The following is a 25,021-nucleotide window of genomic DNA, read 5'->3' as shown; positions in this document are numbered from 1 at the left end:
TGCGAGCTGTAGTTTCATGTTCAATTTATGGATAGTTTTGTTCAATGTTGTGGTATAGATGTTTGAAATAATATAATAAAAATTCTGTTCTGTGGTTTGAAGTGAATTCTTAATCACTATAATAATACCGGTATTTAAGAAGTGTCTTACAGTCAGTGTTATAAGAACAGAATGGAGAATGCAGAAAATATTAGTAAGAAAGGGAAGAAAAGGATTGCCCAGGCAACATCCTGGAAATGTAACCTAAGAAAAATGGCAAGAGTAAAAGGACTTGAATATATTAACTCCAAAGGAATAATGATTCTCGCTATTAAGTCTGGCCCTCCTTGCAGGTAATGAAAATATTCTATTAAAACAACAAAATTAATGAGTCATACATAATATTACATTATACTCAAAGGTTATTTAAATATTTAGATTCAAGGCTCAATATAAAAATTGTGTATAAGCTGTTCAAAGAGTTACATCCTGGTATCATAATAAGCTATCAGTCGTATGCAAAAATTTTTAACGAAAATTAAAATCTTTTTATTTGGGTGTCCTCAAATTAACTGTTGCGGAACATGTGAAGAGTTAAATACAAAGCTAAATAATTCACATCTTAATGACAATGCAAAACAGACTGCTGCGGCTGGACTGATAGTGCACAAACGAAGAGCCAATAAATTCTACAGCCAAATGCAATCTGACAGAAGTGCTACAGAAGAAGTTCTTCCCTTATGTTTTGACTTTATGCAGAACATACCATTGCCCACCATCCCAGTGCAGGAAACATACTACATGAGACAGTTACATGTTAACCTCTCTTGCATTCATAATATTAAGACCAGTACTGCCGTCATTTATATGTATCATGAAGGTATTGCGAAAAAAGGCCCCAATGAAATTTGTTCATTTCTACTTGATTACCTACAGAGTTATGTTACTGAATTACACCTGTACTCCGATAACTGTAGGGGCCAGAACAAGAATCATGACATGGTACGACTCTTGCTAGCCCTAACAGATATCAGGAAATTTATTAAAATTCAACATTACTTCCCTGTCCGCGGGCACTTCTTCCTACCCTGCGATAGAGATTTCGGTATTATAAAGAGTGCTCTTAAAGCACATGACAGACTGTATGATTTGCATCATATTACTTCCATTGTGATAGGGACTTCTAACAACATCAAGAAATTCACAGTTAAAGAGGTGCAACTCATAGACATAAAAGTTTTCAAAATCTTGTGGCCAATTTACTACACGAGAAACTGCGTATCGGAGGAAACTGCAGCAAGGGATGTTCCGAGGGCAAATAAAGTTTCTTTTGGAATCAACAGTTTGGTGCATTTTGTGCATGGTTCTCAGACGCCAGGCAGCATAGTCACATACAACACTGTTAATGGACTTGTTAGAAACACTTTCCACGTAAGACAACCTGGAAGAAGAATTCCTAAGCTTCCTACCAATATAACATAAACCAATAAAATTGCAATAAAACAAGCAAAACAAATTATAACAAGAAGCTTCTTCGCTACATACCTCAAGAATACGAAGAATTTTACAGTAAAATTGTTAACTGACCACAGCTGAAGAAAATGTACAAGTTGAAGATTGAAGTTGATAGTAAAATCAAGAGAAAGGGCACATGTCCAAAATTAGAAATTGCTAATTTCATATTTTAAACAATATCATTGACAATTATGTTTTTGCCACATAAAGTCAACAATAAAAGAGGACATCACTGTAAAAAGAAAAAATTGATTCAGTAAAGTTTGTAAAGTTTATATAGTTTTTTTCATTTTCTCAACACTTTTGTAAAATGGACTTAGGACCTTTCTGTTTGGGACGATTCATTTTGTAGTTGTCTGGCGTATTTGAAAAGTACTATTAAAAGTTTCTCAAAAAAGCCTATGGTACTCGGAAATAAATCGCCGAGTGTCAGGATAAAGAAAGGAGCAGGTTTTTAAATCTTACGTTACTTTACACTCTCCATATCTGACTTCCCGGGTCTTAACCTGACAAGGTTGAAATGCAGTGACCTATAACTATTACGTCTACTTGCTAGTTAAAGCGCATAAGTTTTGTTGAAGAATCTTAAAGCGATGTCGCACATATTGAACAGTACAGCCTTCTACATTGACATACACGTATTTCCCCGCATGTCCAGACATTTAAGAGCTTTCTGAAGGGTACGTGGAGCTATGCCTGTTGTTGATATGGCTATTGATAATATTTGCACTTCACTTAACTTCCAAATGTGTGTAATTTTACTATCTGAATCGATATATTGTTTGGATGTTCTGGTTGTATACGAAGGCTGTAAATTTGATGTGTTACATCTAATCAGGAACGTCTTACTATTAATTTGCCCATGACATGTTCTACTCGTACGTAATTTTTTCATTTGTCAATATAGTTCCATATCAGTACACCTTTGCTGAATCACTTTCTAATATCTTGAATGGATTATATTCAAGAGCGCATTTTGCCTATTTTTCCTATATTATCATGGTTAATTTATAATGAATATGGGTAATCTTAACATGCTATATACCTGTTTTTTTTTTAAAGATGGGACATGACAGTTCAGCGGTCGAGCTTGGAACTACAGTGCTATCATAACGAATAGAAAGAAGTAGTGGTCGCACTCTGTTAATTCAAACGCGGCGCTAGTGCAGAGTTCGCTCAGTCTGTTCCGTGTGTAAGTACGTAAATACATTTAACGTAAGTTGCACTGTTTACCTTTCGCTCCATATACGTACGTAACTGGCATTGTACTTACAACATTAAGACTATTTGAAAGAAAAACACATTCATATACATCACACTGTAAAACAAATAATAGTTTAATATGTAAAACTTAACTTAGGGCTGCTTGTAGGCATGCAATATGTACTCACCAACAGTTACTTGTCCGACACTTTGGAGAATTTACGAGATGATTTGGCGGCTCTCGGAGCTTGGAGTTCTCGTCGGATTTGTTTCGTCAGGAAGAAGAACCGACATTTCATATAGTGAAAAATTAGTTTCGGTATGATATCCATGGCATGATCCAAGCAGCATCCTGTTCCCGGTGGCTGAATTACAATTGAGGTAATACTGTCTATGCACTCGTGAAATATGTCGCCCCACATTCCATCGCTCAATTTTTCTTTTATTGTCTGTTCTGTTTGCATAAGCAAATGAAACACGCACGCCCTACAACCCGGAACAAAACACCAAGGCATTGCTTCAAATATAACACGACAAAAACATAATAATCTCGTCCTTTGATAAATAAATCGTGAGAGCTACTCACTTGTCACTCGTGTACGAATAATTGCAGATTAGTGTATTGGCACTTAAAGTATTTAACGCACTTAATTACACTAAAAAAGCAAACGAAATGAACGAACACTCTACTGCTTCTTTTATGGATATTCGCTTCCAACTGAGCAATACCGATCGCAGAGCCACTAATTCTCTTGGTCACCGTCGACAATGCTGAACAGATAGGAGTGCGCACACTTCTTCTTTCTATTCGTTACGGTGCTATGTTGACAATATGGGCGACCCGAGATCAGCTGACGTGAGTTGTCAGTTGACGTTAGCTGGCTGACAACTGATGTAAAGGTATAAAACAATGCAAAAATCCACAGAGAACGAAACCCAAAATGCATTAATGCTGACATTGTGTGCATAACAAATGTCTCCAAAAGAACTATTGAGCGCTCACCGCGTTGGAACTGTAACTTTGGAAACTCAGCCGTTACCATAGCAACACGCTTTCCACGCTATATGATATTCAGTTGTTTTTCCGATCGCAGCACTACGGTAATGTCATGTCATGTCATTAGAAAAAGAAGTATAGTAACGGAACCTTCATAAAAGATATTATATTTGCAACCAATGGCGTATACTCGCACTTGACTTACGTCATTCACCCATGTGAAGCCAGTTATGTAGACCAATTTACCGAAAGAGTCGTTGCCCAGAGGCTGATAATGATAAGATTATTATGGAGATTTGTTGGGATGCCACAGGGGAACCTGAGCTTCCCGGAGAAAATCCCTGTGTTAACTGGACCTCGGGCTTGTCCAACACAAGTTATAAATCTGGGGTACACCGAGGATCGAACCCGGGATCACAGGGTTATAAGTCCAGCACTCCAGCCGCGAGACCACCGTGGCGGTTTATAATAATAATAATAATAATAATAATAATAATAATAATAATAATAATAATAATAATGGCTTTATTTCACCTGGCAGAGTTAAGGCCGTAAGGCCTTCTCTTACACTCAATCAGGATTAAAACTTACTTACATAGTTGAACATACAACTGGATCGAAATTAAGTAATTAGGTACATAATGAGATCAAGAGAGGTAGTTACATAAAAATTTACCTCATAAAATAAAAATAAACATAGTGGAATACATATTAATGTTGTTAAAATCAAATACGAATCACACAAAAACAGAAGCCGATAATTCAATAAAAAATGTACACAGTAAAAATAAAAATAAACACATTGGAATACATATTAGTATTAGAATACAAGTAAGTAGGATTCACATAATTAAACTAGGAACCGACAATTGAATAAATTGTACACAATAAAAATAGACTAATAATAAAAAAATAATAAAAACAACACAGTGGGATACATATTGGTGTTAAGTGGTAAATAAACACGATTTACATGACTACACAATAAAAATAAGAAACAAAAAAATAAAAATAAATACAGAGGAATACATTGCATTAAATATTTGCAACACGTTAAGTCTGGCAGCTCATCATAAGTTATTTTTCTAATTTACATTTAATAGTACATTATGCAACGAGCCTATAATGGTAGTAATTAAGATACGATTATGTTTATGAAACGAGCGCAAGCGAGTTTCATAATTTTCATACGAGCGTCTTAATTATACCATCATAGGCAAGTTTTATACGACTTTCATGCTCGACCATATTTCTAACTTGAAATTATTCTAAGTATTCATGTTATTCTTATGTGACTGGGGAGCGGAACTGACCTTGTGCAATCTCGTAAATTGTGAGATGTGCGCAGACGCGAAAGTATTGATTTTTTCCGAGGAACAAATGTCGTTGACCTTGATATAATCTAGAGAGTAAAATGAACATTAATTTTGATATAACATTAAAATTGATTTAGACATTAAAAAACGAGATGACAAATTGAATTTATTTGAATATTAAGTACAATTAACGCTAATTATTATAGTAATAGAACATAACCTTCTGCGACAGCATTGGATTTCCAGCCTCCGTGACGTTTCGCTAGTTGTCTTTCGATTGCATATCCGAGAATAATCGATACTTGCGCTTTCATATTGCTACAATGGCGTATTCTGATTGGTTGAAGAACTGAACTTTAATGAATAGGTGTACTTTAATAAGGTCCATTAAAGGGCTGCTACCAGCTGCATAATTACTACATTTCGGCATGGTCGAAATTAAAGTTCGATAGCCCTTGACTTCAGGCGGCAGAGAATATCAGTGACGAGAAGTAGCTACTGTGAAATATGAAGAATAAAGAGATGATGTGTCGAGTGGTAGCCTATTTCTAGCGTGTTATCATATTGTGACCGAGTATTTAAGTTATGATAGCGAGAAAGATTGTGGAATCGGACAAATAAGTAAAAGGGAGCAGAGGTGTACAAAATTCGGTATAAGAGAGAAAGGGAATGTAACTTTCTTCTCTCATTTAACACAATAATTTATCGAAAGAAGGTGAAATGTGATCGTAGTAGCGGACACTACAAATGAAACCAAACACACGCATTATGAACATGTTGTAGTTTATGGGATAAATCCACCCTGAGATCACTGAATAAAGCGTCACAATAATCGAAATGAGGCATAATAAGAGTCTGTACAAGCGTCTGCCTTAATTTAGCTGGATAGTGGTACAATCTTTTTAATGAGTGAAGAGTGGAAAATAATGTACTTTCTTTCATGCGTGTTTGATATGCGTGTCCCAGGTAAGGTAAAATTCAAAATTAACTCTCAGGTTATAATAAAATATTAAATATAACTGAAGTATTAAAACAAAAATAAGAATGTTTCAATAAATCAAGGGTAAAACACATAGTACTTATGGCAGAAAAATCAGTCATTCACAAAATAAACATTCGTGTTTAGAAAGGAGAATGAGGTAAATGAAATCTTGGAATCGAAGACTCTGAGACTGAATTCGTTTTTAGGTTTGAGAAAGTACAACTGATATCAAATAAAGATTTTGCCAAATATTAATATTGGAAATATTTGCGATTAAACATTCCCATGCAACCAGCAGATCGCTTATTGTTAATCTATGTCCTGTTTATTATTACGTTTCTCTCAATGCCTGCAAGTATTTCGTAAATAGAAATTGAATAACAGCGAGAAAAGCACATAACCTTGACTGACATCTTTACGGATCTACATACGAACATTTTGTTCTCCATCAATCCTTATTCCACTACTCTGGCTCTAGATCAGGCTCTTAATATATCGAATTTCCTTTCGATGAAGATCTGTTTTTCTTAGCACCTACATATATTCATAAGCTTGTGACGTCGTATATCGAAGTCTTTCTCCTTGTCAACAGATACAGTCTTTCATACCGAACTCTGATACTATCTCCAGAGCTTCCTAGCATTCGACAACATCTCTAAACACCAAAACGCGCCTTAACATTAACACTCTGACATTTTGAAACTTATGTGTTGTGTATTATTTTAGGAAAACTTCTTAGAATTTGACTTGTTACCAAATTGTTACCACATTATGTTTTATTTTAATAATTTGTATTAAAGTTTATTTTAACAAAACAGTAGTAGAAGCTCCAATATAATAGATTTCGTTGAAACTATTACGCATCATAGATTCCGCTGTATAGAAGTTCAAGTAGCTTGCATTGCTGAATTATGCTTTAGTAATTTTAGTTCACTGCCTGTTGGATCGCATCCTATAGCTGCGTAAACTGCCTGCTCAATCAAAGTTATTTTGCCGCTAGGTGGCAGGCAGTGTAAGCAACCATAGGATGTGAACCAGCTGGCAGTGTTTTAGTTAATTTAATATCCTTCAAATGCTTACAAGCCGGATGACAGTTTTTGAAGCATATTCTCTTGAATCCTGAGACTTTTTTTCTTTTAAAATTAAATATAATTCTACATTTCAAAAAAAGTCACTGAAATGAGGAAAAATGCTGAAAGAATTCTGCAGGTTACAGTTAGGGCACAAATACAGGTATATTATGCTATACTCCTGGTCTTTGCACATACATCCCTGCTAGGATATCAGAAGCAGTACACAGGTCCTTCAGTCCAACATTTCTCTGCAGAACTTGCTCCACTTTATCCCGTACTTTATTTCCAACAGAACCAGGAACACATTTGGAATTTAAAATATAAATTTTCGAAATAGTAATGGATGATTTGACTTATTAGAGATAAAGCATACTTAATAGATCAAAATAGGCTTTGTCGTCAAAATAGGCATTTTTAGGTGCTATTAAAATACGAATTTTAGGCATAGTTTTATATAAAACGTGTACTTGTAAGTTTTTATGAACTTATCTTTTAAGGATTAAAATAGGTTTTTACTAAAATCCGAAGTCTAATTATAACAGAACACTATCACAGACAGAGGTCAACTTCATGACTCTTGTTTATTTACTACTGTAATGTATGTATGTATGTGTGTGTGTGTGTGTGTGTGGGGGGGGGGTGTGCATGTACGTGCATGCATTGCCCATTGATCTATGTATATTATTATTACTATTATTATTATTATTATTATTATTATTATTATTATTATTACATAATTATTTTATTGGTGTTGTGAAGATGAAAAGAATTATCTCTGTATTATATTAATTATGTATTATATTGTCTTGTATTGTAGTATTGTATTGCTTTGAATTGTATTATGTTATATTCATAGCATTGTAGTAATTTTCTATCATACTGGTTGAGTGGAAGAGAAGGCCGAATGGCCTTAACTCTGCCAGTTAAAATAAACCATTATTATTATTATTATTATTATTATTATTATTATTATTATTATTATTATTATTATTATGTATTATCTTTCTGTGGCCTACAATAAGTGTATTTTATGCAAGTTTTTTTTTTAGAAACGATGAGGTAACCCGTTTTTAATTTTGTAACAACGTTATATCAACTTCGCGGTTATCTACGTTACATGGAAATGATGATGGCGAGATGAGTCCAAGTGTTTGATTCGATTACAATAAATTCGCCTTACTGCTGAGGAAAATATGGAAAAAATGAATGAAGGCAATGAGTCAAAATGTGAAGGTGATCGGAGTTCAAAATGAAACACACGAGGGGAGTGTAGGAATATTTTCTTCTGATGCAGTGCATCGGGTCATGAAATATTTAATCGATTTAGATTACGCAGAAGTTGCAGGGTCACTTAAATGTTTACTTCTATTTTACAAAGTGACAGGGACATGACGACCTTATGTGATAACTTCTCATCATGGTTGGATAACTAGAGACGAGACATCCATGCACTATCAAATCTCGAAATATACATGCAATCATGCACTATCTCATTGCTAAACATGCACGGCGAAGGAAAACGAAAAAGTGCACCATGATTGTTTTTTGTCTTCGCTCTTTTAACTTTACTTTATTTCCTACTGTCCCGATTAATAACCAATTAACATATCATAACATTCTATCTCACAAGTCGTTATGGTTACATACTTGAATGAGGAAATCATTTTGTCAAAGTGTCAGGTCAAATTCTTCATTCAAGCTATCCTCGAATTTAAGTGTCATTACTGAACAAAGGAATTTGTAATCTGGATTTGATCCAGCCACTTTGTCTAGCTTTTTCTTAGCTGTTAAACACATAAACCATTGAAAAAAAAAAAAAAAAACATAGGAAACCCTGCAAATCCTCAATAATTGGCAATGAATCCACCAGTAGTACGCCTGTTGCTTCCAACTTCATTATTGCAGTAGATAACTTTGCAAAGTTTGTTTTGATATCAGTCAAATCCTGTGCATGTTTCTGTTCTGCAATGCTGCTTGTGCTGCTTTGATAGAAATTCTTCATCACATAGAAAACTGTTCAACATGTATGGGGCGACATCACTTAGGAGTGACAGAACTCTGTCTTTATTTAAATTATCTGGCCACACAATACCTAAAACACAATAAGTACAATAACAGTGTGTTGAAATGAATATCTATAAAATATGAATTATGTAATTTGTTAAAATTAAATTTTAATTTCAGTACCGGTAATTAATTAATTTATTTTAACTTACACAATCCTTTATAAAAATGTTGCAATTGTGGAATTATTGACTTTAAGCAAAATTTTATAGCACAAGGAGTTGTCGTCTGCCCCATCCTCACTTTGTCAACAATCAGGTTTGCAACACGCCATCGCTAAGTATCAGTTGTCTCATCAATAGAAGTGAATATGTTTGAATTTGTTAATTAGTCACGAATTTCATCTAAAACCTTCTCATCAAATAGATAGATAGATAGATAGATAGATAGATAGATAGATAGATAGATAGATAGATAGATAGATAGATAGATAGATAGATAGATAGATAGATAGATAGATAGATAGATAGACGGACGGATGGACGGATAGGTAGTAGGTAGGTAGGTAGATAGATAGATAGATAGATAGATAGATAGATAGATAGATAGATAGATAGATAGATAGATAGATAGATAGATAGATAGATAGATAGATAGATAGATAGATAGATAGATAGATAGATAGATAGATAGATAGATAGATAGATAGATAGATAGATAGATAGATAGATAGATAGATAGATAGATAGATAGATAGATAGATAGATAGATAGACGGACGGATGGACGGATAGGTAGTAGGTAGGTAGGTAGGTAGATAGACGGATAAACAGAGAAACAGGCGGCGGACGGATAGACAGATGGATGGTTGGGTGGATAAATAAATAAATAAACAAATAAACAACTGAATAAATAAATAAATAAATAAATAAATAAATAAATGTACTACATGGTTGCTCATTGTAATGCTAACTACTTCAATGTGCCAAGGGACATGAAAACTTGTGAGGTATGTATCCTACTTCATTTTCCACCGTCACTAGATTGTACTATTAACAACAGAATATAACGCAGCACATTGACGTCGTTGTTTACATTCACAGTATGTCTGTCTACTATGTTCAAGGAACTCTATAGTCAAGTTGTGCGTACGTTGGTTGCTGAAGTGTCCCGGATCCTAAGCCTGATCATCAGCAATAGTAAAAATAGGCTGAGGTGAAGTCTTGGGAGTAGTACGGGTTTCCGATGCGAATATAAGGAAGGACTTGGTGCTCCGACCCCTGAGGCTTATCAACCAGATGCTGGAGCAGGGTGGACCACCTGTCAGCGTCGGATTCACTATACTACCCGAGCCACCTATCGGACTTGGACAGTCGTCGTATATATACAGTAGGGCGCACAATGGGCCAAAATGTGGCTAAGTTTACGAACCTGTCTCGGGTCCAGCATAGGCAAGCCAGACAGCCAGCCAGGACAAGGTCATAAAGGCAACATTGAAAATGAAGAGTGAATGCATCCTTTTAGGTTTACGAGGATTGTGGGACAAATGCTACATTGAAAACGAAAAGTAGGCTAGCTGCATCCTTTTGGTGTAATTCCTATGAAGCATCTGACGCATGCGGCTGACGGATTGCGGGTGACGCACTACACTGCCACAGCACTTGGGAAATGGATTTCTTTGCTGCGTCAGCTGCTTGCGTCGACAGTAGTGCACATTGAGCCGCGCGGCTGTACCTCATCGAGAGCAGTACAGACGCAGCCGCAGCGCAGGCGCTGAACTGCAACTTTCACTATCAATTGTTAACATTAATAAAAGTGCTGTTCTTCCACTTGTACAGGGTGCGTCAGAAAGAACGGATGGATTTCAAACTATCAATACGCAGCGAGGGGAGGGATAGAGTGAGGGGGACCACGACTGTTGGGTCAGCTATAGAATGCAGTTTCAGTTGAGAACATGGTGTTGGTCTGGTGTACAACGTGCTTTCATCGCAGAGACATTTTTGAAAAATGAAGAGTCTCTGATCGTCACTCAGGACTCATTTCGACATCGGACTTTACGCTAGGATTCCAACTCGGGCGGCTTCATTTCGTACCACAGGTTCAACATTAAAGAAGAAATCACCTGGACGAACACGGAGCGCGTGTACTCCTGCAAATGTGGAGACAGACAGTAGGTTGTCCTGCCACCTCAACCATCAGCCCGCAAACATGCTATTGCACTGAGATTGTCGAGGTTACGATAAGATCTCGCGCCCTGCGAGTTCTTTCTTTGGGACCATTTGAAGGCGTAAGTAACCACATACACTGGACGAACTGAAGACGGCGATACGTGAAGAAATTGCGGCAATCCCACCAACTATGACTGTGAAAGTTACGGCGAACTTCAGAAAACGCCTCGATGCCTGTATCGAAAGCCAAGGACATCATATGGATGATGTTGTATACCGTAAATAAACTGCATATATTGGTGAATCTGTTGATAACAATAAATTTTTGATTTGATGAATCCTTACAATTTTCTTGCCCTGTGAAATCCATCCGTTCTTTCTGACGCACCCTTTACTTGTCTTCACATGCAGCCGTATATTACGCATTACGTACTTGTCAAGAACAATGTTTGTTTGCCTTAATAATATTATGCGATTAAAGTGCATAGCAAATAAAAGGGATCTCTTCTTCAATTGTCAGAAGTAAGAGTTATAAAAATGAAATATTTGCAGCAGTGGCGTACGCAAAATTTTGTCAAGGGAGGGGTCATTTTATTTATTTATTTAACTAGCTAGTGAATACAAATTAAAATTATAAAACAAAAATGTTTCTAGCCACTACTGTAAGAGCTCGTGTAGGGTGTTGTTTTAGTCAATAATATAACATAAAATTTACAAGGACAGTTTACTAAATACAATAAGTAACTTCATTCAAACCAATAAATAACACACAAGAGCAAAAAAATAAAAAATAAAGAGAGAGAGAGAAAGAGAGAGAGAGAGAGAGAGAAAGACAAAGAGAAAAAGGGAGAAAAACACATTTAATATAAACTGGACAATCACACAGAAGCCAGTGATAGTCAATAAAAACATGAATATAGTCGACAGAAATAAAAAGTAAAAAAATACACACATTTGTTAATATTATATATCATGAATAATTTTATAAATTTCTTTTTTAAAAGCTTCAATTTTAAAACATTTTAAATTTGGAAAATGGTTTGTAATTTTATTATAAAGTCTTCGACCGAAACAAGCACCATGTTTAAGAGCTGCACTTGTATGACATTTAGGCTCAATTAATGGGAAAATATTATTATTATTATTATTAATATTATTATTATTATTATTATTATTATTATTATTATTATTATTAAAACTATGAACTGTCAAACGCACAAAACGTTAAACGAACGTTTCACAATAAAATCAGAGCTATTACTAACGAAAGGGTGAATACTGCTCTTAAAATGAGTTTAAAATCGACAGTGCACAATATTTAACATTTATACACTAGAACTATCAAAGTAATCTTTCCAATATATTTCAGAACAAGTTAAATTCATATTGTGTTAGCTTCATTTTATTACAAGGTCGTACTAGGCGGTAGGTCTCTCTATAATATAGATAGCTTTGTTATAATTCGAAATTGTTGCAGCACCAAGCACAGGGATTATATTGAAGGAGTGGTATGAATAGTATGCCTTATGTCGATGTAGAGTTTATTACTCTGACTGTGAAATATTAGAGAAAGGAAAACGATTATGGATAAAAAAAAATCAAATCTAAATATGTCATTTTTTTAATTCAAGGGCGAGTACAGACCTGATAATCCCCCCTTTGCGTACGCCCCTGGTTTGCAACATTAAATTGTATAAGTTGAAGAGAAAATGTGGTACTATTAGGATAAACTTAAAGTTCAAAATTGCACAGAATTTACAGAGTTCTTTTAATTTCAACATTACTTCGAGGGTCAGTGCTGGTGTCGAGACACAACGTTAAGTTAAAATGAGAATGCAATTCCTCGTATCAGTTGCAACATGTAGGCAAAGGGATAAGAAGGACAATATAAGAATAAGCTAGAGATAAATAAAAAATATGAAATCTCTATAGAAATGTACCGGTACATACAATATGTATATAACTTAGGAAACAATTATTCCACACAGCGGATATTAGTAGAATAGGATAGTAGTTCTATGAAACTTCACCTAAGAGAATTTGACCAGCATTATTCATACAACGAAAATTAAACGAACATTGACATTATTGTACAATATTCATCCAAATACTTGTTAAACATTACTATTCTCTTCGAAGATGAGCAACTGAAAAATTGTGTGATACTTTCAATCTCCCATTCCCCTCGATCTATACAACACTGTAGTCCGTGCGTTCACAACTTAATACGTTTCGGTGCCCTGGGCCGCAGTCTGGTAATAATAATAATAATAATAATAATAATAATAATAATAATCACAAACACAGAGAAATACATAATCATTGTGTATTTATTTGTCTCACGTCATTCCCGTTAAGCTATGCCAATAATAATAATAATAATAATAATAATAATAATAATAATAATAATAATAATTGTTATTATTATTATTATAATTATAGCAGACGTAGTAGGAGTATTACTTTGGTAGTGATATTACTGGTACTGGTACAACTAGTAGAAGCAGTAGCAGCAACAGTAGCAGCATCAGTATTAATGGTATTTTAGTAGTTGTAATAGTAGAATTCGTGTCTTTGGCGACAGTGCTAGTGCGCTGTTCCTCTATACAGGCGGCCCGGGTTCGATCCCCGGTTAGGTCTGGGTGGAATTTGTGGAGGACAAAACAGATGTTACAGAGAGTTTTTCTCGGGGTACTCCCTTATCCCTCTTTCATTCCATCTCCCCTCATTTTATCTACGAGATCATGTCTGAGGATGTTACGGGTTTCCGATGCCGATCTAAGTTGAAAAGGCTTGGGGATCCGAACTCCCGGTTCGGACTCGTTGATAGATGAGAGGTCATTACCTCTAGGGCCCAGTGTAGAATTCACGAATGTCACCCGGGCCATGAGTCGGTCTTAGTCGAGCATCGCATATAAGGTGTACAATGTACTTGAACGGCTAAGTTTCAAGGCCAGTCTTCCTGAAATCAATCAGTAGTAGTAGAAGTAGTTTAGTAATGGTAATGGTAATACTGTAGTAGTACTAATGGCAGTAGCACAATTGGTAACTTGTACACCTTGTACCAACTTGTTATGTTTTATTTAACGACACTCGCAACTGCCGAGGTTATATCAGCGTCGCCAGTGTGCCGGAATTTCGTCCCGCAGGAGTTCTTTTACATGCCAGTAAATCTACTGACATGAGCCTATCGCATTTAAGCACACTCAAATGCCATCGACGTGGCCCGGGATCGAACCCACAACCTCGAGCATAGAAGGCCAGCGCTATACCAACTATGCCAACCAGGCCGACTGAATGAATTTTTTTAAGTAGGTTATTTTACGACGCTTTATCAACATCTTAGGTTATTTAGCGTCTGAATGAGATGAAGGTGATAATGCCGGTGAAATGAGTCCGGGGTCCAACACCGAAAGTTACCCGGCATTTGTTCATATAGGATTGAGGTAAAACCCCGGAAAAAACCTCAACCAGGTAACTTGCCCCGACCAGGAATCGAATCCGGGCCGCCTGGCTTCGCGGCCAGACGCGCTAACCGTTACTCTACAGGTGTGGACTGAATGAATGAATGAATGAATGAATGAATGAATGAATGAATGAATGAATGAATGAATGAATGAATGAATGAATGAATGAACATTAATACCGAAAAAGGTCCTAAACTTCTGTATGAATAAGCAAAAGAAAATAATTGCCAGCAGTGATATGAATATGAATAAGTGGGATGTAACTAATATTATAGTAATTAAGTGACTCGTAGTCAGACAACTGTGCCTTATTTCAAATGATCTGACAAACTGCGTGAACCGTGTCGTGTTAACAAGCACTTTCTCTTTAAGGTTGGTTGGTTGGCATTGTTTTTATTTTAAGGGGAGAGGATGGTAATTTTTTTAACTTTTTCCCTATTTGGTGTAAAATATTAATTTTTTGTATGTAGAGAGCTCATAGCTGTGGCAATTCAACCAAATAAAAATATTTTAAAAAAATTATTTGGGGCCCAAATTTGAAAAAAATATAGCCAATGCAGGATTGTACTAAAACCGATATATCTAAACCGTTTTTAAAGATAGATTCAAACAGTTTTTTGCAATGTATTTGCAAAAGCATGTTCTACAAACTGTCTGTAACAGAATTTTGATATTATTCACTACGTTTGTAAAATAAGCAATTAAAATGTAATAACAATTTTCTGATTTCCTTTCTTGCAAACAAACGGACGTACTTTTAAAATGAAATCAATTAACAAAATTCTGTTAGAAAGAAAAGTTTCCTAATAGTCTAATGAATGTGTGTTCTAAATTTCATGCATCTTTAATAGTTCAGAAATTATATCCATTTACGTCTGGCAATGTAGCAAAAAAAAAAAAAAAAAAAAAAAAAAAAAAAAAAAAAAAAAAAAAAAAAGTTACTGGAAACCGATAAAAGCGGGCGTGTGATTTAAAAATCCATAGCGCAGGAAGTTTGAAAATGACGTCACAACATCCGATAAGGGCACAAATACTCACAAAATGTTATGCAATGCATTCCACACATATCAAAGTGTATTTTAAAGTAAAAAAAATATTTGAAAATTTAATTTACCGGAAACAACAATAAAAGTGGGCCAGTGATTTAAAAATCCATAACGCAGGAAGTTTAAAAATGGCGACTCAACATCCGATAAGGGCACAAATATCCACAAAATGTTATGATATGCATTCCACACATATTACAGGGTATTTTAAAGACTTTTTTTTTTTTTGAAAAAATTTACTCATTTTTCACCAAAAAATACCATCCTCTCCCCTTAAGACGTCTTTGATATGATTTAATCTTACAGTACGACATTAATTCAAATATTTCTACAGTATACGTACGTGTATAGCATTTGACTTCTAATCTTTTTAAACATTTTATTCCTCCCTATATACACTGTGTTTCAAAAATACGGGGCATAATTTCAGGTATGTATTTCCCACATGTAGACAATCAAAATAGTTCATTACAACATGTGTCCGGAAATGCTTCATTTCCGAGTTATGGCCTTCACAACATTGAAATTCACCGGAACGTTTTTCTTTCCGCAGGTCGTTGTCATTACAGAAGATGTTCAAAATGTCTACCTCCTGCTTGAATACAGACCTCACATCGGTGTCTCATTGACCTGCGAACACGATCCCAAACTCCAGGAGTATTGCGTATGTCCTCAGAACATGCCACAATTCGATTCCGAAGGGATTCCAAATCAGGCACCGGAGAAGAATAAACCAATGATTTTAAATGGCCCCACAAGTAGAAATCGAGAGGGTTCAGATCAGGTGAGCGTGGAGGCCAAGCAATTGGGCCACCTCTACCTATCCATCGATCAGGAAACCTTCGATCCAAGTACCGGCGAGCCGTACGACCGAAGTGTGCAGGAGTGCCATCATGCAAGAAGTGAATGTGTTGACGATTGATCAGTGGAGTGTCTTCTAAAACATGAGGTATGGTGTTTTCCAGGAAGTTTGTGTACGCCTGCCCCGTAAGTCTGTTTACAAGTACATGGGGTCCAATTAATCGATCACCAATGATACCGGCCCACATGTTGAGGGAGAACCGCACCTGGTGATGAGATGGAACAGTTGCACGTAGGTTTTCATACGCCCATACATGCTGATTTTGGAAATTTGTTATGCCATCTCGTGTGAACTGTGCTTCATCTGTAAATAATACTAAGGCAGGAAAGTTCGGATTTCCACCACACTGCTGCAAGAACCACTGACAGAACCTAACTCGTGCAGGGTAATCTGCAGGTGACAGGGTCTGTACACGTTGCAAATGATAAGGATACAATTGATACTCTTTCAACAGTCTCCAGACAGTCGTATGAGGAACAATGACTTGCAACGCTACCCTTCGTGTGCTGATAGAAGGAGTCATGTTCACAGCCTCCAGAATCTCCTCCTGTACTTCTGGAGTTGTAGATCTTGGTCGTCCCCTTCCCAAACCAGGAGAGTTAAATTTTCCATACTCGCACAGACGGTAATGGAGACGTACAAATGCCTTCCGATCTGGACATTGTCGCTGTGAGTACCTCTCCTGATACAAACGACGAGCCAGCGCAGCATTGCCGTCCGCCTTACCGTACATGAAGTGTATCTCTGCCAGCTCTTGATTTGAATACATGTCGCACAGTCTAACGCCTACACAACACTGAATGTAACCTTCGCCTCGGAATGAACTGTCAGAGTGCCCTCTTAATGTCTCCTTTGACGGCAACGACCTGCGGAAAGAAAAACGTTCCGGTGAATTTCAATGTTATGAAGGCCATAACTCGGAAATAAAGCATTTCCGGACACATGTTGTAATGAACTATTTTGATTGTCTACATGTGGGAAATACATACCTGAAATTATGTCCCGTATTTTTGAAACACCCTGTATAGCGATATTCAGAGTGCATACAAAAGTCAATTACACTTTCAATATTATAATAATATGTATTACAAATAGAGATAATAGTTGTGTATGTCAGCATTAATGTTGTATGTGTAAGTTTTTGATAACATTTATTGACCTTCCTGTTTGTGTACTTTAATTTCACATTAGAAAGACGAACGGTAGAAGCATACCTACCTATCTACCAGCTGTGGCGGGGGAGACATTATGAGGGGTGATTGGCTAATACTGTAGTAGGGGCTCGCGAGTGCGCCCTGACGGCCGTCTAGTGCATCGTATATATTTCGACTATTCAGATTTCAGATGTTGTGTTGCTGTTGTGTCAGCAGTCTCCAGACAGCGGCAGAACTCGACGGAAGTCTTAAGGATGTTGTCCGCACTGCTACTTTTAGTTATCTCCACTCTATTACTGATCTACTTGTACAGGTTCTCCAAGCAACGGCCACCAAATTTTCCACCAGGTAAAGCACATTAGAATCAACTTCACATGCAAATAAATTTGACATCTAAGTTTCAGTCCTACCTGGGACATGGATATTACATAATACTGCTGGAAAGCTTGCCTGTTTAGCATTGCAAGCGGCGGCGAAAAGTGACTGTGCTGTTATCTAGCGGCTTGGATTGATATACACTTCTAGCGGCGTGCTGGGTTAAGTAAGGAAAAACGGAGAGGTGTGCATTTGATGTCAATAAGAAAATGTAAATCAACAGAAGTAATTAGTCACAAAGTTCACAGCATTTTAAATTAATAAGAAGTTACAAAGTTATTGAAATAAAAATGAAATGAGACAATTCTTGTATTTGATTTAGTTGTGCATGACTTTAGAAACTTTCATACATTGCGTATTTCGTTTCTAAGCTAATGATTATACATTTTATTTTTGATGTAACAATTTATTAGCACATTGAAATATTTGTCAGTGAAAATACTAGCACAGTCGCTGCTTTAGGAATGAAGCCTGTATCTTGTATTTTATCTTTTACATCAAGCAGATGTGATTTTAAAATCTCTGCGGACATAGCATCTTTTTTTTCGAAAATAACTTATAGTTTGCTTTAAAATTCTGTACATTCCTCGAATAATGAAAACCAATGCTTGGTTTGCAAACGGCACTTCTGAAATTTTTACGTCAGTTGAAGTTTGTTGGTTGGGCCTGTTTATACCTAATTCAATGGATCCCTCAAAGTGTCTGTTTTAGCATTATAAGTTATATTTTCCTCCAAAGACATTTTATCTCCAACAATAATAGTTACAACCTTTTCATTCAATGGTAGACTATCGGATTTTATTTTTAATAATTAATTGTATGGTGTGATTTATACCGGGGCCTATACCAAATTCATGAAGCCAATTTTTGAGAGATCTGTTGGCAAACATAATTTTCTTCTTAAAAATCTTCAGCCTTGAGGTGAACATTAATGGAAAGTTGCGGCAAAATTTCTGTCGTAACTGGAATTTCGTCTCCCCAGTTCCTTCTTTTTAAGCAGAGTTGTGACTAATGAATTCATTATCTTGAACAATTTTAATTAAATCGGCATTTGAACTTGCTGTGTTCAGAGCTGTCATTTCCACTTGAGCCAATTTTTATCTTTTAGGATTTCTTGCACCGTAAAAGAAAGAACTTAATTTAGTGAAATATGAACAATGCCTTTAAAGTGTAGGACTAGGCAAATTATTTGACCGAATAACTACCTGAATCACTTATAAAAAACATGAGTCCACTTTCTTCACAAAATCAACAATTCACATTTTTATGTTACGCATCCCAAGGCACACTATTTTGTTAAAAAAAAGTAAAGACTTCCAAATTTTCATACGGAGAAACGTTAAAGAAATTTTGTTTTGTTTGAACAATGTAAAGTAAATTTATGCATTTTAATACATACTGTTTCAGTTAATATAGAGAATACCTATGTCATTGCTAATGCACTGTCTAATTACATGATGGAGGAGTATCGTCTGTCGTTTCTGTCTGATATCAGAAAACCCGTAGTCTCCTCGATGCAAGATCTAATATGTTTCTTTGAAACCTTCGCGGTTTTTTCATTGTGCTTTGATTCTGACTCATAGTTTCGGAAGAAGGAGCTGTTAAATTCAGTGAAGTAATAACTGTTATCTTCAGTCTGTTATTAAAAGCAGAGTATTAAAAATTAACAGTCTTTGAAACTCCGGTAAACTTTTCCAATTTATGACATTCTATTTTTATTTACCCCCTAATGTTTCAAATTATGGTTATTGAAGTCCGATAATTAATCAAAAGTGATCTGAATATATTCGGTAATTTTTGTACAGATATCCTGTCCCTTTAATTTTAAACGTTTCGTCTAGAAGGTTGACAACGTTTTTAGTTGGTGCTCGTATTTTGATTATGATATGGTTTGTGTTTTAATTCTTAAAGAATTTTAGATAAGGACGCAAATAGCGATAGTAGCTGACGCGACCTATTAAACCTTGCTAACTAACGTCTGTCTTTTGCGTTTATTTACCCATATGAGCATGGCACACCTAAAAGATAAAAGCAAATAATTGCAGAATAATAATAATAATAATAATAATAATAATAATAATAATAATAATAATAATAATAATAATCTTGTAACAGAAAAGTAATATTCTACTGGTGTGTACATGACTACTCCCAATCTCTAACTTTTATAAATCTAAAGAAAGATCTAGCATATTTTGCTAGGCGTAGTTTTTACAAAACCCAGAGTAAGAATTCAACATTTAACTGACATTATGTGCAACTATAATGAGAATAATCCTTACGAAATGACATCTTTTGTTCAAGAACAAAGCTCATATCACAGTTCATCGGGGTATTCGTCAATTCATCCTCGCTGCCTAAAATCCTTGCCACTAGATAGCACTGGCGAGTCATTCGCCACTTTTACCGTGAACTTTCCGGTATTATCATTGTATTTGATATTACTCATTCACTTTTTAAGAGTGCTCTCTATAATCGAGAATTACGAAGGTGGCACATATTTTCTCGTTATTCACATATGCAACAACGCAATTCCTTTGTCATGTTCCGAATAATATTGTCGTTTCATTAAGTTTTATTAAAATCATACCTAGGTGGGTCAAAATCCGTAAGACGACTTACGCCATTTAACTTGAATCAGCAGTTGCGGGTGATCGATATGTTTAAAGGTTGATCTACACGGTTCAACTTTTCTTCAAACTTTACCCATTCGAGCAATGCATGCAAGAGTGAGGGAAACGCATTTAATAGTGCGTGCTTTTTCTTTTTCCTGTAAGAATTAAAGTGTGTGCAGCAAGTGAAAGCTTTCCATCGCTGGTGGGTATCTTGTGCGTTATTTCGTTTAACAGTAGTATGTAGCGAGCAGCTGATTAGATAAGTTCTGTATTTAGGTAAGTTTATTTCAAATATTCAAATTTCAAATGCATCGGAAGATGCTATAACATAAAGTACAAATTTATATAATGTATGTATATATTTGTTAAACACTACAATTGGGTATACACCCGGTGGCAGTGATATATAATATACAATAATAATAATAATAATGATGATAATACAATAAATATTAATAAAATTTATAATAATTGCAGGAATAAACATAAAAAATAAAATTAACTTAAATATATAATTCTAACTAGGCTATAATTAAATAATACAGAACAGACCGTATAATACAGAATAATACATCAGACTACAGAATATAATTACAACAAATAGAAATAAAATAATACAATCAATATAAAAAGAGGATACAATAATATTAACAAAATTTGAGGACCGAATGAACAGCGCTCGTGTTCGGTCGCAGTTCAGGTATATTATTAATATAAGAGGAATATAGAAAATAAAATAAAATAGTAACTAAAATAAAAATTACAGCTACAATGAGATTATCATAGAGAAGAATAATATCGTACGTGAATAAAGTAGCACAATTTATGAAAAATATATATTCCGAAATTATAGAATACAAATATACGAGTAATATAGGCTGATTAATTCATACACATGGGTTATAAATTTATTTAATTAAATTGAAGATATTAACAAGTTTCTAATTTTCTTATTATATGTTAAGGGTTATGTGTTAGAAGTTCTGGGTGTAATTTAGTAAAAGAATTATACAACCGAGGGCCAAAATTAATGCAGATGTGAAACATTTAGGTTCTACTAATGTTGAATTATTATTTTGTTTTGTGTCATGATTATATGTCTATAATATAAACTTAATATTTTTATGATAATATTTTAACAAAGCCTATATTTATAAATTTATTCAACATTAAATATATTAAATTCAGAATAGATTAATTTAGTTGGATAGTCGAAACGTTTCTTCAAACAAATCTTAATTATTCGTTTTTGTAGTAAATTTAAGATTAATTTTTGTACTTCCACCCCAAACAGTAATATCATATTGAATAATAGACTGAAAATGGCCAAATAAAACATTTCGTAGAACTGTAATGGATAAATAGCATCGAAGATTAATGAATGTATACATTGTTTTACGAAGCCTCTTACAAAGATAAGTAATGTGATGAGGCCATTTTAAATTATGATCAATGATACCTAGATACAGTATTTCACATATATGGCTTTTTTTATGGTGGACATTTATAACTTTTGGGATCTAAACAATTTTCACTGCATATTATTAGTCTATATTCATCGCTAATTTTTAAATTTTGAACACTGGCAGTTGTTAACAAAAAAGGAACTAAGGTTGATTTAGATATATTTAAAGAAAGGAAGTGGAAATCAAGCCATTTTTTGCAACAATATTAGCATTTTTATATTATTCTTGGCAAGAAAACCCACTACCTTATCATCAGCATATGAATATATAGATCCATTAAATGTTTATAAATTTATATTTAACAAATCATTAACATACATTAGAAATTGTTCCTTGTGGTACACCTGTATAAGTATATTTATACTCATTAAATTGATCTTCGATTTTGATAATTTATATTGTTACAAAATATGATTGGAATAATTTTAAAAATATACCTCTACTCAATAGTATTTTTATTTATTTTATTTAATTTTTATTTCCATCAATCATTGTTCACGTCATGGCGGATTAGATGTATTCCAGTTCTTAATCCGCCATCACTCTCAATACAAATATCACACACACTAATACATAATGAACCTATAAGTATCTTCTGTTTACAATAATAATAATAATAATAATAATAATAATAATAATAATACACAACTAATAATAAGTATAGCTCTTGTATTTAAAACTCCTACCTTAGCTTTTTAATTTTATGCTCAATCTCTTAATAATTATTCTGTTAGCTTCATTGACTACTCTTCGTAGTTTCTTATCGTGTGACTACTCAACATTTATAATTCCATCTCCGTTAGAGCTTTGACTTTCTCTTCCCATCTAATTTTAACTCTAAAAAGAAATTTTCCTAATTTATGCAGATTGCTGGCGTTTAGGTGACCATTCATTTTTTATAAGCTACTATAGCGTTTATTTGTAGAAATTTTTTATCTACCCAACTGTGTCTCAAATCATTCGTTGCCTGACACTTTAGCGCAATATGCATTGCGTCTTCAGCTAGTCCACACAAAGGACATTTATCCTTCTCTACGTTCCCTCTTTTATTCTTGAGTCTCCAGATACCTAATCTCCACCATGCCATTCATGTTCTCTCTTCCCTTGAATTTAGTCTAACATATTCTTCCTGTTCCCAAAACTGCTTAACCTCCCTATAGTATTTTAGTGATCCTAGGTCTTTAATATTACTAAAAATATCTTGTCTCGAAATTTCGTTTGCCCTCTGTTTTACTATTCTTCCAATAGTTTTCGTGTTTATAGACCCTAGTTCTCTCCATAGCCAATTTAGACCTAATCTGCTTATTTCTCGTTCCAGCTCCTTCAGCCAATTCGATTTCCAATTAGCGGCTTTCATACAAAAAATACAGGTTTTCATAACTGCCGAATCATTCCTACACAGAATATTACCTAAATATTTGATTTTTATTTCTAGAATAATTCCCAGACTCGAATCGGTTCCCATCTCTAGTAACGCTGCCAGGTTAGAAGCATTCTCCGGTATTCCTAGAAATTTTTTTACACATTTTGGCTCTTACTTTATCGACGTTTCTGCTGGATAACTTACTACCCCAGATCTCAATATTATATAATATCTTTGATTCTACTAGTGCATTATAGATGTTGACCAAATTCTTCACCCCAATATTCGGCCATTTATTTAGGCATCTGTCTACTGCTTGGAGTGCATTTTTACCTTTATTCAGTGCCAATTCATTTTGCAACTTCCAATTTCCCCTACTGTCTATTATCACTCCTAGATACTTGAATCTGGAAAAACAATCAATTAGAACTTTATTCACGTAACATTTCTCTTTCTTACTATGCACGTTGCCCTTTTTGCAGATTAGGACTTTTGATTTCTTTTCGTTTATTTTCAGATCCCAAGTTTTACAGAAGCTATTAATTTCGTTAATCGCCTTTTGAAGCCCGTTGACCGAAAATGCTCCAATAGCGCAGTCATCTGCAAAAAGTAGTCCCGGAATAGGTATGTTATCTAACACTGGGCAATGAGAATTTACATTTGCTACATTATCTAAAATATCATTAATACATATGTTAAATAAATAAGGGCTCAGGTTACAACCTTGTCTCACTCCTCTCGTACTCAATAGTATGTAGTTTGACCAAAAGTAAATTATGATTGATAGTGTCAAAAGCTTTCCGTAGATCCAAGAAAATACCCAAACATTTATTTTCGATATCTAGTTCAGTGATAATTTTTCCACTAACATTAATAAGAGCGTCATCAGTAGAAATACTGTTGCGGAAACCAAACTAATTTTTACAGAGGATTTTATGTTCTTATAAATAATTTATTAACCTATTCTTTAAACATTTTTCGAGCAATTTGGAAAATGTTGGAAGTAAAGATATAGGTCTATACAGCGTATTCCGAATCTCACCGGACCGGTGGACAACAATGACGTCACGCTGCAGCGAAATAGGAACAAAACTGCTGGAAGGATCGATGGCTGTCATGGCGACTGTGTAAGTTGTCTGTGCTACGCTAGCAAAATTTTGCGAAATTTCCGTACTGCCATCTCGTTCAAAGAAAAGAGAGCATAAACAATTTATTTCTTGAACCGGTAGTAATAACTGATCCGTTTTTACGTTGTGCTCATTACAAACAATACAGTAGAACTAAAGCAGAACACACCGCCATGACACAACAGTGCACGATGTCATTCGTCTGCTAATTCCCGCCCTATACAAGTATACAAGAACCAATCAGATTCACTGATGGCGGCTGATGGAGACTGCCACCACAGTCTAGTATATACAGTCGCGAAGCTCAATA

General features: G+C 34.9%; 1 protein-coding gene across 1 annotated transcript in view; it reads left to right on the top strand.

Moving 5' to 3' along the window:
* LOC138700031 (probable cytochrome P450 304a1) overlaps positions 1-25,021 on the top strand; it is an 83,717-nt gene that overhangs the window by 8,459 nt on the left and 50,237 nt on the right. Inside the window, exon 2 of the mRNA XM_069826321.1 lies at positions 17,949-18,113. Within this exon, the coding sequence (XP_069682422.1) occupies positions 18,020-18,113 (94 nt within the window). The 5' untranslated portion in view covers positions 17,949-18,019. The remainder of the gene's footprint in view (positions 1-17,948; positions 18,114-25,021) is intronic.

The sequence above is a fragment of the Periplaneta americana genome, chromosome 5 (assembly GCF_040183065.1).
Source record: "Periplaneta americana isolate PAMFEO1 chromosome 5, P.americana_PAMFEO1_priV1, whole genome shotgun sequence".
Classification (NCBI taxonomy): Eukaryota; Metazoa; Arthropoda; class Insecta; order Blattodea; family Blattidae; genus Periplaneta; species Periplaneta americana.
This window is presented reverse-complemented; position numbering and strand designations above follow the sequence as displayed.